The sequence below is a fragment of the Geotrypetes seraphini genome, chromosome 15, assembly GCF_902459505.1.
Source record: "Geotrypetes seraphini chromosome 15, aGeoSer1.1, whole genome shotgun sequence".
In the NCBI taxonomy this organism is placed as follows: domain Eukaryota; kingdom Metazoa; phylum Chordata; class Amphibia; order Gymnophiona; family Dermophiidae; genus Geotrypetes; species Geotrypetes seraphini.
Genome location: NC_047098.1, coordinates 42545332 through 42567083, shown reverse-complemented (window position 1 = coordinate 42567083; position 21752 = coordinate 42545332). Strand labels below are relative to the sequence as shown.

General features: G+C 44.7%; 1 protein-coding gene across 2 annotated transcripts in view; it reads left to right on the top strand.

Annotated features, from left to right (window-relative positions):
- Nucleotides 1-21752, top strand: part of SKA2 (spindle and kinetochore associated complex subunit 2) — a 76968-nt gene that overhangs the window by 44306 nt on the left and 10910 nt on the right. For both annotated transcript variants that reach the window (XM_033921584.1, XM_033921585.1), the window contains exons 3-4: nt 1629-1805; nt 17745-17827. In XM_033921584.1, the coding sequence (XP_033777475.1) occupies nt 1629-1805; nt 17745-17819 (252 nt within the window). In that variant the 3' untranslated portion in view covers nt 17820-17827. The remainder of the gene's footprint in view (nt 1-1628; nt 1806-17744; nt 17828-21752) is intronic.

The window sequence follows — 21752 nt, the reverse complement described above, 5'->3', positions numbered from 1 at the left end:
GTAACACAAGACATTCTCAGGGTCCAGATTCTCAGATAGAGGGGCCCTCCTGCTTTGGTCTTAAGGCCTGGCTATTGAAAGGTCAACTTTTAGAAGGAAGGGCTATTCGAAGGAAGTTATAATCATGCCAAAAAAGCTTCCATTTTGGCTACGTATGCTTATGTGTGGCGCGTTTTTTGAGGATTGGTTATATAGAGGGCTGTTGTGCAATTCAGTTCTTCACTGTTGCACATTCTCACCTTTCTACAGGTCAGAATTTCCAAGGGCCTGGCCTGCAATTCCCTGTGGGTTCAGGTAGATTCTTTAGCGTGTTATAGGGGCAGGATCTCTAATTTTTCTTTGGCTACACAGCTGGATGTGGTGCGGTTCTGAAAGAAGTCAATAGGCTGAGGCCTCCTCTGCAGAGGCCTTGTCTGGATTAGAGCCTTAATCTTGCATTCTGGGCTTTGCAAATGGCTCCCTTTGAACAGCTCTGAAAGGCTAAACTAAAGATCTTATGATCAAGACAGTATTTCTTGCAGTGTTGCCTTCAGTCTGCAGTGTCAGTTGCAGGTGTTATGTCGAGATCCTTTTTTTTTTTTTTTGCTTTTCTGAGGCAGCGGTGTCTATTCATATGGTCCCCTTCTTTCTTCTGAAAGTGGTATCTTTATTTCATATCAGTCACTTTTCCTTTCATCTTTTAGAGAAGGCTACTATGGTCCGTTTCAGTTGCTGCAGCTCCTTGATGTACACACAGAGTTCTCATTCAGTATCTTCAAGCAACCAATGAGTTTCGGCATATGGATCATCTGTTTGCCCTTTTTCAGGTAGGTCAAAAGGAGTGGCGGCATCCAAGATGACGGTGGATTCAGGAGGCCATCGTGTCTACTTATATTCTCACAGGAAAGCAGGCGCCATTGACGGTTAATGCATATTCCACCAAAGCTATAACAACGTCTTGGGCAAAATCTTGTTGATTTTCTTTGTAATAAATTTATAGAGCAGCAACATGGTCATCCTTGCATATATTTTAGAAACAACATTGGATGCATGTGGCGGCACATTCTGATGTACAGTCTGGAGTTTCAGTGCTTTCAGGGACTGAGGCCTCTCTTCTCCCTACTTAGAAGACTACAGAACTTTGCTACATCTTGCTCATCTCTGGATTCATCTGCTGCTGGCACTAAGGAATGAAAAATTATGTCTCTTACCTGATTTTTTTTTCCTCTCCTTTTAGATGCAGCAGATGAATCTTGAGTCCTACCCTATCTGTACTTTGAAGATTCATGGTTGCGAGGGTTTACGTTTTTTGTCATTGTTAGTAAATTGGTTCAGTTTTCATGCTAATTGTTGCGAATTCTAAGTTCTGAGGTGTGGGAAAGGAGTTTTGATAGATATTTCCTTTTACTTTATTATAAGCAATACTGGTTAACTAGGAGGCTTTCCATCCAATAAGGCAGAGTTCAACTGAACTTGGTACTCTTTATCTCTTCCTGCTGGTAGATGGGCAGAACCTACTTGTCTCTGGATTCATCTGCTGTGTCTAAAGGAAAGAAATTTATCAGATAAGTCATAATTTTTCGATTAAAACACAAGAAACAAAATCCTTACTTAACTAATTTTAAACTCCAATTTGAAATCATAATTAGGAAAATCCAGTGAAACTTTTGGAAGAATTATCACTTGTGAAGTTACGTTATAAGTCTTTATGTGGACAGATGGAAAAAATTTCTGCACAGCAGAAGGAAACCATGGATTGTATGCATACTACTCTAGTGAACACTATCAGACTAGTACAGCATTTACAGCACCAAGTGGATTTTGAGGTACAGTAAATATATTTGGATTTGGTTCATGCCTTTTTTTTTCAGTTGTAGCTTAAAGCAAGTTATATTCAGGTATGGTAGGTATTTTCCTGTCCCCAGGTGACCTAAAATATTATTGGGTACCTGAAACCATGGAGGTTTGTGACCTGTTCAAGAAAATGTGGTGGCATTTGAACTGGGCTTCCCTGATTTAGTCCACTATGAAGGACTTGGATTTCACACTGAAGAACTACTTGATGCAATGAGAAAGCTATCGGTAACCCTCTACCTATAAAAAGGTTCTGAAATATTTGTTAAGGATGTAATCAACTTTTATCATTTACTGTATGTATATAAGATGTATAACATTTATGCTATTTGTAACCTGCCTAGAACTCTGCCCTGCGAGGATTTGATGGGATATAAGCCTATACACTTCTCCCTCTGTATTCGCTGTAGTAGGGGATTAACAGAACCAGAAATACAGAAAAACTGCGAATAACTTTTTCATATGTTGTTTGCTGTTTTCTGTTTAAAGACCATCGTGAATATGGTGAAACTGCGAATAACATGGTGGGATACCTGGCCTGTTCCTGAAGGAGAGGCAAAACACGGTGACGAAAGTGCCAGGAATTGGCGATTTTCTCTGTAAATGCTTGGAATCAGCGATTTCTCTATGCAAGCTGATGTAATTTGGGGGGAAGAGACAGCAAGCTAAAAAACATGAATAATCGAAACCGCAATTGCTGAAACCGTGAATACGGAGGGAGAAGTGTACATAATATAACATAACACTGCTCTAATCAATAGGGTACTCTTGACTTTAGCAGTGGAAAAGAAGCTGCTGCTTTTAAAGTTCCTTATACAAATTGTTTTCATTGTCGCATATGAGGAAATGCTGCTAGATAGATTCATGCTTATCCCATCTCCAAATGTTTTGAAATTCAAGTTTACAGTGCAGTAGGAGCCTTAGAGTACTCTGCCTATTCTTGTGCGCATACTGCAGAAAGATGTCACACAGCTTTTGAAACCTCCTCTTTCAAGAAACAAATCAATCTATATCCCTCCCCCCACCCTATCCCATGACTATTATAACTATTATTGATTTGTTTCTTGAAAGAGTATTAAGTGATATCTTAAATATAAAATGTATTTAATTTGTATTGCACTTATTGAAAATGAATAAAGAATTTAAAAAGAAAAGAAAATATTGAAAATGAATAAAGAATAAAAAAAAAAAAAAAAGAAACCTCTTTCTCCAAGGAGTCTGCAGGCAAGCATGAAAGGTCTTCTGATCTGCTTGGTTTATTTCTTTATTTTGCAATGGTTTTACGGTTTTTCACTTTAGTCGTGGTCTTTTTCATGAAATCAAAGATTCCTTTTGATAAGGGCTTACTCTGCATGTATGGAGAGGAGCACACTTTAAATCTGCAGCTGGCAGGTGTATACTTCAGGGACCTGTTTCAGCTAGCCTGCTGAAGACTAGTGGTGCTTAGGGTTTGTTCCCCTTGTATTTGCTCACACCTATGACTTGGTTAGGGGCTGAAGTGTAGGCTGTTTAGGTGCCAATAGTGTTCCTTTGGGGCGCTAACGGTACAGACTGCATTTCATCTTCCTTCCTCCCCCCCCCCTCCTTTTTTTGTGAGGTCTGGAGGAGGGTTGAAGGTCAGTCTGTAGAAGTTTAACCGGCAGCCCAAAGATCCCAGCAAAGTGACTTGAGTGACTGGAAGCAGAGGGCCTCTCCTAGAACAGCTACACCTCAGAGGAGCTGGGCAGCAGCACTATTTCCCCAGAACATGGTCTGTGAGTAAGGCTGTGACAACCTGTGGGGAAAAGTTTGGGGGGGGAGGCTTCAAAAGCTGTTAACTATTTCTACAGCTAGGGCCTTAGTCCCCCCCTCCCCTAAAATCCTGTTTGTTGAGGTATTTGGTCAGTCCTAAGGTAATTTTTTTTTTTTTTTTAATTGCATTATATTTATTTATTTCATAACATAAGAAATAAAAAAAGAGAAATGCAATTTTCCAAGCAACATCTAAATTAAGTCTAGCCCACATTAATGGGACTGCTTCATGAGTAAGTTACAAGAGCAAAAAGTAATAGAAATATTTTGGAGCTCTTCAGTATTATTCTCAAGGAAAAGAGAAAAAGCTGTTTTTAGCACTAAAATTCAAAAGCGGCAGCCATCTTAGATGTTTCCTTAATTACTTATCTCCCCCTCCCCCTCCAAAGTTCTCAAACTACTCCAAAACACCTTGTTTTGCTTCCGAAGTGCTAGAGATGGAGTCCTATATCATGCCTTATTTGCAAAGGATGGATGGTGGAAGAGTGCATTTGAGCCACATGCTGCGTAAAGGGAAGCGGGAACTTCAAGTTTAGCTCCCACGCCAGCCTTTGGGGCTTGTCACACAGCTTTTGATCTGTTGGGAGTAAAAATTTCCCCAGGAGCCCCAAAACAGTGGCACAGTATGCCGAACAGGTGCAGAGTCTCCGCAGCAAAAAGAAGAGGCCTCTTCTCCCTTAAAGAGGAAGGAGAGTTGCCTACTAAAGCCTTTATTCCAGAGTTCATTAATCTGTCTGGCAGGCGTATGTGCACAGCTAAAACATTCGAGTGACCTTCATCACATGCCTCTAAGAATCCTCTGAGCATTTCTATGGCAGTGGTTCTCCTCTCTTGAGTCCGGTTTGATAGTGGGACAGGAATTCAGGGGATGAAATCGGATTTGATAGTGGGACAGGAATTCAGGGGATGAAATTGGATTTGACAATGGGACAAGGATTCGGGGATGAAATCGGATTTGACAGTGGGACAAGAATTCAGGGGATAAAAGTAAGTCTTGATCCCCTTACTATCTTAAAACAAGGCCTCCCTGATGGGAGATTTGGCCTCCTATGTTGAGGACCAAGATGGAGTCCTTGCTGTGGACCCGGGAGAGGATCCATCCATACAGCGGCTTTTCAAGTCTTCTACCCTGCCAGACATTATTACTGAGCCTCTGCGAGTTCAAGATGATCTGCCTCGGCCACAGTCATTTTGGTGGTCTGTTTTTTGTTTTTTTTTTTTTTGTTTTTTTTTTTAAGTAAGGTCTGATCTCGACCCACATCCTTTCCATGGCATTCAGAGGGGTAAAAGCCATAATTAGACTGTATCCACTAGATGATGAGTTCATAGAAACATAGAAAGATGACGGCAGAAAAGGGCTATAGCCCATCAAGTCTGCCCACTCTACTGTCCCACCCAATTAAGTCAGAGTGCTGCTCAACCCACGTAGAGATCCCACGTGGATGTCTCATTTATTCTTAGTCGAGCACACTAGTGGCCTTGATCACCTGCACCGGTAGTTTGTTCCAATGATCCACCACCCTTTCTGTAAAAAAATACTTCCTGGTGTCACCACCAAATCTCCCTCTGAGTTTGAGCGGGTGCCCCCTTGTGACTGAAGGTCCCTTAGGAAAGAATATGTCATTTTCCACCTCGACATGACCCGTGACGTACTTAAATGTCTCAATCATGTCACCCCTCTCCCTGCGCTCCTCTAGAGAGTAGTTCATGCAAATGTTTGCTGTGCCATAGGTAGATTCCCTGGTAGCACAGGTGATTAAACACACGTCCTTACCCAGTGAAAGAGGAGTCATGCTGAAGGATAACACAGGACCACAGAGTGGAAATGGTCCTCAGGAGGCAATTTGAGGCCCTGGCCCTAAGAGTTAAAGTGTCGTAGGCTGCTTCTTTTATAGCACGTGCCTGCCATTCATGGTTGCGAACCCTGGACATGATGGCATCCCCTGCCCGCCATAACTGAAGGCTTACTCCCAATATGGCACACAGCACCAACCCACATTAATGGCCCACCCCCCTAACTACCTCCATGAAGAGATCCCACATGCCAATCCCATCTTTTCTTAAAATCTGACACGCTGCTGGCCTCAATTACCTGTTAATAGAGAAACATAGAGTATGACGGCAGAAAAGGGCCGGCAGCCCAACAAGTCTGCCCACTCAAGAACCCTCCCTCCTCCATCATTTAAGCATTCCTCTGGAGCGACCCCACCTGTCTGTCCCATCGTCCTTTTGAAGTCGAGCGTGGTTCTGGCCTCGACTACCTGACGTGGAAGACCATTCCATCGATCAATTACCCTTTCGGTGAAGAAATACTTCCTGGTGTCCCCATGAAATCTTCCCCCCTGAGTTTTAGCGGATGCCCTCTTGTCGCCATGGGACCCGTAAGACAAAATATTTCTTCCTCCACATCAATACGGCCCGTGACGTATTTGAATGTTTCTATCATGCCCCCCTTTCCCTGCGCTCTTCGAGAGAATATAAGCGCAGCTTGCTCAAACGTTCTTCATATGGGAGATTCTTTAGTCCTGAGACTATCCTAGTGGCCATTCGCTGAATCGACTCCATTCTCTTCACATCCTTTTGATAATGTGGCCTCCAAAACTGAACACAGTACTCCAAGTGAGGTCTCACCATTGATCTGTACAACGGCAGTAGCACTTCAGACTTATGACTGATAAAGCTCCTTCTGATGCAGCCCAGCATTTGTCTAGCTTTTGCTGTTTTTTCCACCTGATTCGCAGCTTTCATATCTTCTCGGATGATTACTCCTAAGTCCCGTTCTGCTGCAGTTCTGGTTAGGTTTTCACCATTAAGGGTGTATGTTCTGCGTGGATTTCTGCTATCAAGGTGCATAACCTTACATTTTTTAGCATTAAAATTCAGTTGCCAAGTACTGAACCATTGTTCTAGTAAAAGTAGGTCCTGCATGATTGCGCTATCAGGTTCTGCTGCACTGCCACCACTGTTGCATAGTTTAGCGTCATCGGTGAATAATATAATTTTACCTCGAAGTCCCTGAGGCAGATCACTTACAAAGATATTGAATAGTATTGGGCCCAAGTCTGAGCCCTGTGGCACTCCACTGGTCACTTCTGATGTTTTTGAGGGAATAACGTTTACCATTACCCTTTGGAGTCTACCACTGTTGTGGAAGATTATTCTGGCGATCAACCACCCTTTCGGTGAAGAAATATTTTCTGGTGTCGCCATGAAATTTCCCACCCCTGATTTTCAATGGATGCCCTCTTCTTGCCGTGGGTCCTTTAAGGAAAAAGAGATCCTCTTCCACCTCGATACAGCCTGTGACATATTTGAACGTCTCGATCATGTCTCCCCTCTCTCTGTGTTCCTTGAGTGAGTACAGCTGCAACTTACCAGTCGTTCCTCATACGGGAGATCCTTGAGACCTGAGACCATCCTGTTAGGCATTCGCTGAACTGACTCAACTCTCCGCACATCTTTTTGATAATGCGGCCTCCAGAATTGTACACAGTATTCCAGATGGGGTCTCACTATGGATCTGACCTCGGGCTTATGGCTGACGAAACTTCTGCGGATACAGCCTATGATTTGTCTAGCCCTGGATGAAGCTTTCTCCACTTGATTGGCAGTCTTCATATCTTCGCTAATGATCACCCCCAAGTCACGTTCTGCTACAGTCCTTGCTAGGATCTCACCATTTAGGGTGTAAGTCCTGCATGGATTTTTGCCGCCAAGGTGCATGACCTTGCATTTTTTGGCATTGAAACTTAGTTGCCAAGTCTTTGACCAATGCTCCAGCAGGAGTAGGTCTTGCGTCATACTGTCGGGCATTGAGTTTTTGTCAGGCACTGTGCTTTCATCTGTTGTGCGGTTGCCTACTATGTTGCATAGTTTGGCGTCATCAGTGAATAATGTAATTTTACCTCGAAGCCCCTCAGCCAAGTCTCTTATGAAGATGTTAAATAGGATTGGGCCCAAGACCGAGCCCTGCGGCACTCCGCTGATCACCTCCATCGTATTGGAGAGGGTACTGTTTACCACTATCCTCTGAAGGCTACCTCTAAGCCATTCCTTAACCCATGCGGTTAATGTTTCACCCAGTCCCATTGAACCCATCTTGCTCAATAACCTGCGGTGTGGGATGTTATTAAACGCTTTGCTGAAGTCCAAGTACATGAAGTCTAGGGACTCCCCTATATCCAGCTTTCTTGTTACCCAGTCAAAGAAGTTGATCAGATTGATTGGCAGGACCTTCCCTTCGTAAAACCATGTTGATGGGGATCTTGTAGATTCTCCTCGTTCAGGATCGTATCCAATTGGCGTTTGATTAGTGTTTCCATAAGTTTACTCACTATCGATGTGAGACTCACCGGTCTAATTCTCAGCCTCCGTCCTGCATCCCTTTTTGTGGAGTGGAATGACGTTAGCCATTTTCCAATCCAACGGGACTCTTCCTGTACTTAGGGAAAGATTGAAGAGCGCGGATAACGGTTCCGCCAGGACGTCACTCAACTCCCTGAGCACCCTGGGCTGTAGTTTGTCCAGTCCCATAGCTTTGTTCACCTTGAGTCTTGATAGCTCCTCGTAGACACTGCTGGGCGTAAACTTGAAATTTTGAAATGGGTCTTCTGAGTTTCTCCTCGTCGGCAGCTGAGGGCCGGATCCCGGCGCCTCGCAAGTGAAGACCGAGCAGAAGTATTCATTTAAAAGTTTGGCTTTGTCGGAGTCCGATTCTGCATAGTTCCCGTCGGGTTTCCTAAGGCGTACTATCCCATCTGTGTTTCTTTTTCTGACACTAATATACCGGAAGAAGGATTTATCGCCCTTCTTGATGTTCTTCGCAAGGTTCTCCTCCATTCGGAGTTTGGCCTCCCCGACTGCCGTTTTGACCGCTTTTGACTTTGCCAGATAGTCTTCCTTGGATTCTCGCTTCCCTGATTGTTTGTAGAGGATGAACGCTCTTTTCTTCTTTTTTTATGAGGTCTGAGATCTCCGCAGAGAGCCACTGTGGTCTATTGTTTCTTCGCCGTTTACTTACTGATTTGACGTAGCGGTGGTTGCTTCGTGTAAGGTTGATTTCAGAGTTGACCACATTACCTCTACATTATCTGTTTCGGCATGGTTTTGGAGTGCCCGATGGACGAAATCTCCCATGCTTTCGAAGTTTGTACCCTTAAAGTTGAGGACTTTGGTTGATGTGCTTGATTTAGTGAAACCTTTCCTGAGGTTGAACCATATCATGTTGTGGTCACTGGAGGCCAACGTATCGCCTACCGAGACCTCTGTGTCACTTTCTCCATTGGTGAGTATTAGGTCTAGTATCGCCCGATCCCTAGTGGGCTCTAATACCATTTGTCTGAGTCTCGCTCCCTTTATAGAGGTTAATAGCTTCCTGCTGCCGCTGGTCGTAGCGGAAAGATTGTTCCAATCCACATCGGGCATATTGAAGTCTCCTAACAATACTGGGGGTAAGCCTTCAGTTTGGGCGGGCGGGGGATGCCGGTTTGTGGGGGGGGGAGCGGCATTTGCGGGCGGGGGCGATGCCAGTTCGCAGAGGGGATGTGGTGGGGTGGAACAGCGCTGGTGGGGAGGGAGAGGAGGTGGAACCAATCAAGCAAGTTTCCCTTACGTCCTAAGGGGAAACTTGCTTTGATACGAGTAATTTTGGTTTACGAGCATGCTTCTGGAATGAATTATGCTCGTAAACCAAAGTTCCACTGTACTTCAAGCTAAGTACCCCCAACCACAGACCTCCCAATCTCCGCCCTAAACCCACCCAAGCTGTGCCCCAGATCCTGCTCCCTTTACTAATTATAATATAACTGACACATTTTGATCACTAAATTGGAAATAAAATCACTTTTCCTACCTTTGCTTTCTGATGATTTAATTAGTTTCTGGTTGGACTTCATTCTGACTGTACATCCAACATTTCTTTCACAGTCCAGCCCCTTTGTCCAGGTCTCAATCTCTTTTCCTTCTTCTTACCCTCCCCCAGATCCAGTGTCTGTTCTCCTTTGTACCTACCACCACCTTTTCTCTTTCTCTCTTTCTCTTTCAACCCCCTCCCAGCATTTGTTCTCCTTTCTTCCAGGTCTTTCTCTGATTCTCTTTCTCCTTCCTCATTCCCTGGTCCAGAATCTTTCTACCTCTGCAGTCTCTCTCTCTCGTCCCTCTATGCACCCCCAAGTCCAACAACTGCCCCCCTCTGTTTCAAGTTGCTCTCTCTCTCTATCTTCCTTCTGCTAACATTTTGAGTCCTCCTACCTTTGATCCAGGTCTTTCTGTCTCTCTTACTCTTTGTCTTCCCCCTCCCCAGAGCCTGGCATCTCTCTCTCCTCAGTTCAGGGTGTTTCCCCTCTCTACCTCCTCTAGTCCAGCATCTGCCCTGTCTTCAAGTCTATTTTCCCGTTCCTCCTCAAGGTCCTTTTCTGTCTGTCCCGCTGGGGCCTGTGCGACGGGCAGGGCCTTACCTCCGCTGCTTCCTGTGGGAAGCAGCAGCGACAGAGGTCGTCTTTGCGGTCCGCCGCTAATCTAATTACAGAAGCCTGCTGAGTGAACTTAATAGGCTGCTGTTGGCCTCTGAAGTGCATTCCCTTTGCCACGGGCCCGCCCCTTCTCTGACATCAGGGGCGGGACCACAGCAGAGGGAACGTGTGCAGAGACTGACGGCAGCTTGCTAGGTTCGCTCTGCAGGCTGCCATAATTAGCTTGTTGGTCCTCAAAAGCGGCAGCACTTTTAAAGGTGAGACTAGGAGGGAAAGAGCAGGAGAGCAGAGTGAGAGCCGTTTTGGGCCGCATGTTGTGCAGGGCTATCTTCAGAGGGCCCCGTGTGAGCCTTTCAAAGAAGCTTCTCTCGTGGATATTACGATCAAAGCGTTCTTCCTAGTTGCAGTTACCTTGGACACAGCCCCCAGGTTCAAGAATGATATGGCTATTTACCAGAAAACTCATCTTCCCTTAATTTTATTTACCCCAGGACAAGCAAGCGGCATATTCTCACATGTAGGTGATGTCATCCATGGAGCCCCGATATGGACACTTTAAAAGTGCATGGGCACTAAGATTTTTAGAAAGTTCACGATTGCCTGCACCGCACATGCGTGAAAGCCGTACCACTTGATATAGGCTAGTGGTACCTCAGTTCTTTTTTTTCCACAGAGCGAACAAGTCATGGGTTCGGTTTTTGGTTTTGTTTTGTTTTTAAACTTAGTTCATTTTCATGTTTACCAAAAAAAATGAAATTTTTTTTTTTTCTCTTTTTCCTTTGTGGGGTTCGCCCGTTGAGGTATTTGTTGTTTTTCTTCAGCCATTGAGTTTAATTTGGCTGATGCAGTCTTTCAGTCCATGTCCAGGCCACTAGCAGGTTTCAAAAAGTGCTGCAGGTGCCAAAGGCTAATTTCTGTCACCGACCTGCATAGTTGGTGCCTACAATACCTTGGGCCTGAACACGGGGTGTAATCCTGTGCTTGGTGTTCTACCCTGCAGAAGAATTCCATCAAAAGTTGTAAACTTTAAAGGAGAAGTTGTTCAGGACCGGCATGAACATCGATAAGACTGTGCAACCATCAACGTCGAAAACTTCGGCATCGGGAGATCTTGCACCATCTGGTAAGCCAGCTAAGAAGTTGCTGGCTTCCCAAACACCGTCGCAGGTGTACCTTGATGCTGACCAAGCAGCGATGTTCTTTCTTGTGGCTTGCCTCTTCCTCAAGGTCATCCTCTCTGAGGTGCCCTGTGACTGAGCCGGGTAGTGAAAGGATGCCTAGGGCTAGGCAGGGGAAACTACTCTCCCAAAGAGATAAAACACTACCCACACCAACCCCTCAACCCAGAACTACAGCCAGACAAGGAAGGTTCAGTGGGGAGCACGGAAGTACCTATTTGTTTTCGCTGGAATTAGAGAAGGGAGAACAATGGGTAAGGGGAACTAAAAGTACTCAGGATATTGTTCCTAAGGGAAAGATGCACCACACATCTCCTAACATTCATGGGGGACAAAATTCCAGGCAACATCAGGAACTTTCTAGTCCTCAGTTTAGCCAGGAACAAGCCACACCTGTTACTCATTATCCTGAGGCTTATAGGGACCAGCAGCAGTGCTCAGAGGGGAGGCAGCCACTGAACCAACCCACATTGGAGAGGAAACAGAATGGTGACGAGACCAGTTCCAAGGGCACGCAGCAGCATAACACCCAGGTCAGATTTAACTTTATGGAAGCTGAAATGTTAGAGATGAATTCAGGAGGAAAGCTTCAGATAACGAAGACTTTTTAGATCATGAGGAAGCCATGGACTTTAAAGAGGGAAATATTGATTCTGACCAGTGGGATATGGAAACCGATGGGGGTTTAATGGAAGTTAGATTGAGACATGGACAAACAGCAAAACTGAGAAATTAAATGGCTTGCTAGTTTTTCGTGCTAGTTAAGGGGCTGGCTGTCTCTGTAACCTTAAGGCAAAAGAAAAGATTACTGAAAGCCTTAGCAGCTTGTGAGGGTTCCTTGCATTCCTTTTGGGCAAGAACCACAGAGTTCCTAGGCTATGGCAATTAGCACTGCACAGCCTTGGCAGTAGTTGGAGACCTTTTTCCTTTTTGGAGTTTTTCCATAGACTGGATTGTGGGTCCTAGTTGGGAGGGACCACAGCCAATGGTCTTTGTGGGAGGAGGTCCCTTCTGCCCTGAGCTCTGCATCCAAGAAGTTCAGAGGCAGGATCCAGTCTAAAGCTGCCAGAAGTGATTGCCAGCAAGAGACTGTATCAAACTGCATGAAAGTATTTTGAAAGTAGTTTGGAATATATGGATTATTGTACCAAGGTAAAGAAGAGTTATTTTTGGATTATATCGGGGAAAGACAAGTTTTTCTTCTTTTTGAACTGTGAATGCAATTGTGGGTTTTGAAAGCTGAAGTCCTATTGGAATAAAGAATTTTGTGTTGGAAGCAAAACTGGGTGGTTTTTACTTGATGCACCAACTCCAATTAGTACTGATAATCCGCTCGGTCAGCACCGTGTGCTCTGGGCTCTTTCGGCCACTCCCGCTTGGGGCGCAGCCCAGCCTGGTGATACACGGTGACAATATACAGAGAGAGAGAGACACACATAGAGACCATCTTATTAACAACACATTATGGTTAACCACAAAATTAAACTACACAAAGCACATTGTATGCTTCTCAATATTCATTCCTACCAGGACACAGATAACCCCTATGCAAATACGGGACCAAAAACTAAAAGTACTAATATATACAAACGAAACCTTAAGTTTCAAGATTCTTCATGCTGTACAACCCCAGAGAAAAAGAAAGAAATGCATTTCTTCCTGAACTGTACAAAATACAGACAGCAGATGTAAATTCTCAAAATTGACACAATTCAATCACTAAATTTTAAAAGTAAAATAATTCCCCCCTACCTTTTGTTGTCTCCCTCCCTCCATGCTGTGCCTTACCTTCTGGCCTGCTCCACCTGGCCATTTCATGCTGCTCCTGGGGTTATCTTCGGGCCGGCTCCCTCTTCCTCACTGACTTAGTGCACAAAGCAGCGGGCAGCGGCTCCTCGCACGCGTCCCGCGCCTCATCTGGAAGCCTTCTTTCTGACGTAACATCAGAGAGAAGGCTCGCGGTTCAGGCACAGGACGCACATAGGAGCTGCTACCCATGGCTTTGTGCATTGCAGCACTGAGGAAGAGGGAGCTGGCATGAAGATTAGGGCCCGATGCACATTCCAGCTCTGTGGACCAGCAGGAAATTTCTGCAGACCGGCGTTTGAAGAACACTGGTCTAAAGTGTTGAGTCGCTCGACGCACACCTTCACCAAAGAGTTTTTATGACTCTAACTTAGTCTAATTCTGACGGGGACCTTTCTGTTTCTGCCACTGAGGCTTATGATACTCTTTCAGAGACAAGTCTCTTCAAAAATCCCCGCCACAGACTAAATCTCCTGCTGAAAGACTTTGCCTAACTGTCTGATAAATTTAGTGAAGGAAAGATTTACCTGTCAAGCTGGAACCTGACTCTGCCTACAGTGCTTACTATCTCGAGGCCTTAGATTACGATGAGTTTCCTAAAGCACTCAAATTACCATTATTATATGCAGGGCAGGATTAATTTGTCGAGGGCCCCTAGGCCCCAACCCAACATGCACCCAGGCGGAAACAGGAAGCTGCATCAGAGGGAAGCTTTGGGCAAGCAGCACCGCTTGCACAATTACAGTTTCCGTTGCCTTTCTTACCCGCGTTGCTTGCTTGTCTTTCCGTCGATGGGGCTGCGTTGTCGATTGGGGTGAGGCCCGCATTTCCGATCAGAGAGGCCCGTGTTGCCGGTCGATGCTGGAGGAGCCCATCGCCGTTTGGAAAACACAATGTTATGCCCTCCTTCATCGGGCCCCCCCTGACCATTTCGGACCCTAGGTACATGCCTTGGCCTATTAGTTAATCATAGAAACATAGAAGATGACGGCAGAAAAGGGCTACAGCCCATCAAGTCTGCCCACTCTGCTTACCCACCCCCTGTCTATGTCCTAATGACCCAATTTTCTTATCTTGACCCTCGTAGGGATCCCACATGGGTATCCCATTTATTCTTAAAGTCTGGCACGCTGTCTGCCTCGATCACCTGCACTGGAAGCTTGTTCCAATGATCAACCACTCTCTCTGAAGAAATACTTTCTGGTGTCGCCATGAAATTTTCTGCCCCTGAGTTTGAGCGGGTGCCCTCTTGTGGCCGAGGGTCCCTTGAGAAAGAAAATATCATCTTCCACTTCGACACGTCCCGTGAGGTACTTAAATGTTTCGATCATGTCTCCCCTCTCCCTACATTTCTCGAGAGTGTAGCGCTGCAATTTGTTCAGTCTCTCTTCGTACGAGAGACCCTTGAGCCCCGAGATCATCCTGGTGGCCGTCCGCTGAACCGATTCAATTCTGCGCACATCTTTACTGTAATGTGGCCTCCAGAATTGCACACAGTACTCCAGATATGGTCTCACCATGGCCCTGTACAACGGCATTATGACTTCAGGCTTTCGGCTGACGAAACTTCTATTGATACAACCCAATATCTGCTTTGCCTTAGATGAAGCCTTCTCCACTTGATTGGCAGTTTTCATGTCTGCACTGATGGATTACTCCTAAATCTCGTTCTGCTGAAGTCCTAGTTAAAGTTTCTCCGTTCAAGAAGTACGTCCTGCATGGATTTCCGCTTCCGAGGTGCATGACCTTACATTTCTTAGCATTGAAGCCTAGATGCCAGGTTGAGGACCAACTTTCCAATGTAAGCAGGTCCTGCGCCATATAATTCTGTAAACTGCATTCACTTACTATATTACATAGTTTGGCGTCATCGGCAAATAGTGTTATTTTACCTTGAAGCCCTTGAGTCAGATCCCCTATGAATATGTTGAAAAGGAGTGGAACCAGGACCGAGCCCTGCGGCACTCCACTGGTCACCTCCGATGCTTTAGAGAGGGTACCATTAACCACCACCCTCTGAAGTCTGCCACTCAGCCAATCATTGACCCATGCAGTTAGTGTCTCTCCTAACCCCATCGATTCCATCTTGCTTAGCATCCTGCGGTGTGGGACACTGTCAAAAGCTTTACTGAAGTCCAGGTACACGACGTCCAAAGACTCTCCCAAGTCCAACTTTCTTGTTACCCAGTCAAAGAAGCTGATGAGATTGGATTGGCAGGACCTACCCTTGGTGAATCCATGCTGACTGGGATCCCGAAGATTCCCTTCATTCAAGATCGTGTCCAATTTGCTTTTAATTAGTGTTTCCATGAGTTTGCACACTATTGATGTGAGACTCACCGGTCTATAATTCGCAGCCTCTGCCCTGCAACCCTTTTTATGCAGAAGAACGACATTAGCTAATTTCCAGTCCAGGGGAACTTTCCCCTTACTTAGGGAGAGATTGAATAGCTCAGCCAACGGTTTTGCCAGGACATCACTCAATTCTCTGAGCATTCTTGGGTGCAAATTGTCTGGTCCCATGGCTTTGTTCACCTTGAGTCTTGCCAGTTCACTGTAAACTTCACCTGGTGTGAATTCAAAATTCTGAAATGGGTCTTCTGTGCTTTGTGTTGCTTTCAACTGCGGACCATGTCCCGGTGCCTCACAGGTGAAGACTGAGCAGAAGTATTCATTCAGTAGTTCGGCTTTATCGGAATCTGTTTCCACATAACTTCCGTCCGGTCTTCTAAGGCGTACTATCCCGCCTGTGTTCCTTTTTCTGCCCTGATTATATGGTATTCTCAAAGATTCTCTTCATAAGAATTTGAAAACACCCTTGACTGTTACAGTGACTCCCAGAAAACTTGAATCTTCTGGGTTTTGACAAACCATAATTTTAGCACCAGTTACTGGTTGTGAAGTCAACTTTGAAAAAGTCTTTTCTCTCAAAGGTCTATGCTTCAGCACCACCAGGCCGTGAAGAACGTACTATGGACAAATTTGGATGTCGCCTCTATCAAAATTCCATTTTGGCAAACAGAATCCTCAATTACAAGTTCTATGTCTCCTGCTATGTAAAGCATCTTGTTAAGAAATTGCCTTCTTTGGATAAATATATGCCCAGCATCTCCAGGAATTTCACCATATCTTTCACACTCTGTCTCAAGTGAGACAATACATAGCATTTTCAATATTCACCAAAAAAACTCATCTCCTAAGCAAGGAACATTAGCTAGTCTATCTTGAAGGTTGATGCCCATATCTGAGACTCTGAGCCATGCCAGATATCTCATTGCCACTGACAGTCAAAAAAGGTGGAAACCCTTGGATCAGACCCCCCCCCCCAAAAAAAAAAAAAAAAAATTCCCCATAGGGAATAATGAGAATACTCACTGTGACTTCTGGTGCCTGTCAGCTTGAAGAAGCCTACCTGCAGGGAAAGGATTACTACTTCACACAAACTGCTGGGATCCAATCCATCACTGGAGTTCTTAATGGCTGCCAGTCAGGTTGACACTGACCAAGGACTTCTAACCCTGAAAATCCATACAATGCATTGGGGGGGGGGGGAGAAAATTCGCAGCCAGTTCCGTGATACCCAGTGGGTTGTTACACCAGGCCCCTCAGCTTGCGCTCAGGCCTCAGATAAAATCAGTAGGCAAGCAAGCCTCCAGGGAATGGACCCCAAGCTCTCAATGGACCACAAAGCATGTTGGCTCCAAAGGTACTCCAAAGAGATTAGCCTCTTGTCTTTCCCCAGTGGAGTAAACCCAAAAAGGGACCCTCCAAGCACTGAAGCGATACAGGAAAAAAAAAGGATCCGACGGAATAAAATAAAAATTAATAAAATGAAGAGAGCATATCAGAACACACACCTTCTCAGTTCGCTTACAGAAGGAAAAACTGAAGAGGGAGCTATTTTCTCTACTGCTGAAGGGGAGGAGTTGAGAGTTTTGAGTGACATCTTCTGCAAAGGGTCACGACTAAAGAACAGCTTCAGTACATAATTCTATATCTTTGCAACAGAACTTGTGCTAATCTTTAGTGAAAGATCCCCTTAATCTGATAAAGTAGCTAATGGAAGATTCCTTAGAGAAAAAAAAAATCATAAGCTGGGAGACAATGCTCTTTTGTTTCAATGGAGTTTGATTGCTTTGGTACTAACTGAAGAGCGAGCTATTTTCCACCTTTTGAAGGGGAGGAGTTGAGAGTTTTCAGAAGCATTTTTCTGTAAGGCTCGTGACTAAAGGACAAACAGCTTCAGTCCAGAATCCAATGTCTTCTAAAGTTGGGAACTCTATACCTGGTAAGAACCTAATCTTCCTTTATCTGCAACAGAGCCCATAGGAATAAAATGGGTCATGTGAAAGATAGCATGCACTAACCTTAAGTAGAAGACCCCCTAAGTAAGAAAAACATGGCATGATGTGCTGCTTTTTGTATGATATCTGAACATATATGGCTAGTGCTTCTGTAAGAAAGTAAACTAGATTTAGGTAATACTATAATAATTTTGTTGACATTTATCTTGCATGTTTCCGTTAATTCAGGGCTATTGGATAGGATTTTTCTTTATCATAACTTACATGCGTGTTTGCTTAGTAGTGTAGGATTATTGAGATTTTGTGTAAGTGAATATATGTATATAATCAAATTTTATATTTACTGTTAATTTTTTTCATAGCAATCACCTCTATCTGAAGAAGAGAAAGCTGCAGTTCAGAAGCTAGAAGACCTAAACATTTTAGTAGATGCTTAGTAGGCAAGGTAACTTTTTTTTTTTTAACTGTATTCCTGAGAGTATAAGCTCTTCTCAAAGTGGCATACAAGATAAAAACATAAGTGCAATGAAACAAACCCCAATGCATGTATAATGCTACCACCACATAGAGATAAGACTATTCCTTGTCATCAACAGCAGATTAATCCAGAGACAAGTAGGTTGTATCCATCTACCAGCAAGTGGAGAATAGAGCTCAGCTTGATGCTCTCTATCATATACACTCATCCCTCCATATTCTCAGGGGTTAGCAAAGCTGGCCTGCAAATAAGAAAAATTTGCGAATAACTGTAGGGTTGACTCTGACCCACCCCCTCCTCCCGGACCTCTCCAACACCTTAGTTGTGGCCGAGTCCCACCTCCCTGACCTTTCCACACCTTTTTAAAGCCTGGTGTCTAGCTCCTGCCCTGTGCAGAACAGCAAACAAAAATGTGAAACTACAGCGGGATCCCACGGCAGCCATATTTGTTCACGGCTCTACATGGGACAGGAGCATAGGAAGATAGTTCCTTCTGCACTTCACCACTAGCTTTAAAAGTAAGGTGTAGGGAAGCAGGGGTGGGCCAGGGTTTAGAAATGCACAAATAACCGAAGTTGTGAGTCCTAAACTCGCAAATATGGAGGGGGCCCTGTATAGAATGGTATGCTCACTGGTAACCCAGAATTCTCTTATCTGAAGGTGAATGGATGTTCTCTCACCTGATTTTTATTGCTGCTCGGTGTGCCCAACAAGGCTCCTGTTTTAGCTTTGCAAATCCAGTGATGTTGAGGGAATTAGGCTTCCTGGGTATGTAGGCAGGGTTTAGCTGGTGGTGCCAGTTCTCTATCTGACCCCAGTGCCTTTTTTGATATTTGCCCTGCACTCCTTTCTTCTTCCTCACATTAAAAAAAAAAAAAAAAAAGACTAAATGCAGAGGGAGTGCTGGAATTCTGCCTAGGTTTATTTATATTGTGTTTGCTCCTTGGCCTGTCCCCAATTGGTATGTCCTGTGCCTGGAGATTCTTCTGTAGGGTCCAGTTTGCAAGTCTGGACTGGGGGAAGGAGGGATATTGTCTTCCTCTGGCTTTATTCATGTCGGTTGATAATTCCAATGCTTGTCTGATGGGACATGGGGGGGGGTGGTGTGATTAGTTATTCATCCTGCATCTATGCCATTTCTCTAGGCTTACAGCTTATTGGCCTGTGCCAGGTGGGATTTTGGGAAGCACCTAGGTCCCTAGAAGATCCCAGCTTCTGGGGGTTCCCCACAGTTACTAGAGATAAAACAGGTGTTGCTATGGGTATTAAGACAGTGGAATGTGCATTCAGATTAGGGTATGGCTGTTTGGGCTGCTGTCTGAATTAGATATTTGGTTCATGGAGGCTAGGCCTGTACCCTCTTGCTGAGGGTACAGGGGATGTGAAACCTCTACTGTAATTGTGAGCACATTAGGAATTTGACCATGGTCCTTTGAGCAGCGGCAGCGTGATCAAACTCCCCTGTCCTTTTTAAGTTGTCTCTCTTCAGTTTTCTTAGTGGCTCCAATTTGGATTTCTTGGCTGTTTCATATGGGGCTTAGTGATAGCTACCATTCTGCTGCTAAGTGTCTTTCTCAGCCCTAGGTGTGGTCTCAGTGTGTGGTGTTCTTCTCTAATTCTGATGCTAGAGTGTGGATTTTATGGGCTCTTGAGTCCCATGCCTTCTTTTGATTGAACAATGCTCAGGTGTCCTTAGAGGTCCATTATCCCTCTCTGGTGGTAGAGTGGGGGCTCTGGTCTCTTGGGCCCTCGAGTACTCTGCTTCTCAGAATCTCGGGTGTAGTTCCATTCCTTGAGGTGAAACTAATATGTGACTATTGCTAGCCTTAGAGTGCAGGCTCAGCCTCATTTTCCTGTTTTATTGTTTTGGCCTGAGAGCCTGGTTCCTTCTTGAGAGGTAACACACATACATTTAGGGCCATAATGGGCAGTCAGAGAACTTTCTTGCAATATGGAATGAGCTGCTAGTATGGCCAGCCTTGAAAGTAGTTGCATTGCAAGCAGGGGAGCAGTTCTGCCCTTGGGCATAGGAGGCTCTTGTCCAGGCGGTACAGCTCTGAGTTGTGGTGGTTGTGTAGTGAGACTCTGCCTAGCTATAATGAATGCTTCTCTGTTTGACTGTAGCACTGGGTGTGCAACAAGACCCCATATATAGAGGGGGCATTGGGCTCCTTTAGATAGTTCTCCATCTTTAGATGGCTCTGCCTCTTATTGTGAGGCTAGGTTGTCTTAGAATTTATGGATGGGGGCAAATTGTCTGTTCTCCATATACCTACCACCTGTTATACAGCTCAGATTCAACAGGCCATTACATAGGGCAGGGCCGCCATCAGAAATTTCTGGGCCCCTTACTGAGCAATCCTATTGGGCCCCCCACGCACCCCTTCCCCCCCAACCCCCCCCCTTCTTCCAAGGGCCAAATACACACATACTTTTCTCTGTCGCCGCACTCTTTGACCAAAAGATTTGTAAGCCTGCAACCACGTCAAGGTAGACTCTTTCAGCAGGGCCCTAACCTAACCTAAACTAAACTAATCTATACCTATCTATTCTAAACTAACATATGTCTAATACTGAACTAATAACAAACTAACAAACATCTGTATAATAAATAACTAATAAATAATAGTGCTAGTAGCTATAATTCACTTTTGAATGTAAAATCTCAGTTAAGGATTTCTTTTGACCTTTGTAGGCCAGAAGTAGATCACAATTGCACAATATTTTTTGTAACAAGTATTAAATGTGTTTTTATAAATACTGTAAGCTTAATAAATATATCAGAAAAAACTACACATCTGAGCGCATATCTAAACATACACATCTGAGCGCATATCTAAACATACACATCTGTATGATCCCATCCTCTTCAGCTTGCCTATAGCTGCATCATGCATGTTAAAAATGTACGATATGTTTATGTGCACCTTCCTTCCTTCCCATCCATCCTCCTCAGCCTGTCCTTGCACATCCACAGCTGCATGTTAATGATGATGTATATGTTATGATGATAAATAAGTGCATATGAGCACATCATTAACATGCAGCTATGGTTGAATATATAATGATGTTATGAGTGTGCACCTCTTCCTTCCCATCCTCCTCAGCATGTCACATACAGCATGTTACATTACACAGACTTGTGTAATGTAACATGCTGTATGTGACATGCTAAGGAGGATGGGAAGGAAGAGGTGCACACTCGTAACATAAGAACATAAGAAGTTGCCTCCACCGGGATCAGACCAGAGGTCCATCGCACCCAGCGGTCCGCACCCGCGGCGGCCCATCAGGTCCATGACCTGTCAAGTGTTCCCTGCTCTAAAAAACCTATCCTTACTTCTATCTGTATCCCTCAATCCCCTTTTCCTTCAGGAATTTATCCAAACCTTCTTTGAATCCCTGTAGTGTCTTCTGCCCCACCACAACCTCCGGGAGTGCGTTCCATGTGTCCACCACTCTCTGGGTGAAGAAGAACTTCCTGGCATTGGTTCTAAACCTATCCCCTTTCAGTTTCTCCGAGTGCCCCCTTGTACTTGTTGTTCCCCACAGTCTGAAGAATCTGTCCCTGTCTACCTTATCTATGCCTTTCAGGATCTTGAAAGTTTGTATCATGTCTCCTCTAAGTCTCCTCTTTTCCAGGGAGAACAGCCCCAGCTGTTCTAGCCTGTCGGCATACGAAAGGTTTTCCATACCTCTTACCATTTTCGTCGCTCTTCTCTGGACCCCCTCAAGCAATGCTATGTCCTTCCTGAGGTACGGCGACCAATACTGGACACAGTACAAGAAGAGGAGAGCAGAAAGGACTACAGGGTGAAACTGAAAGAAGCCAAGAGAGAGATACGTTTGGCGAAGGCACAGGCGGAAGAACAAATGGCTAAAAATGTAAAAA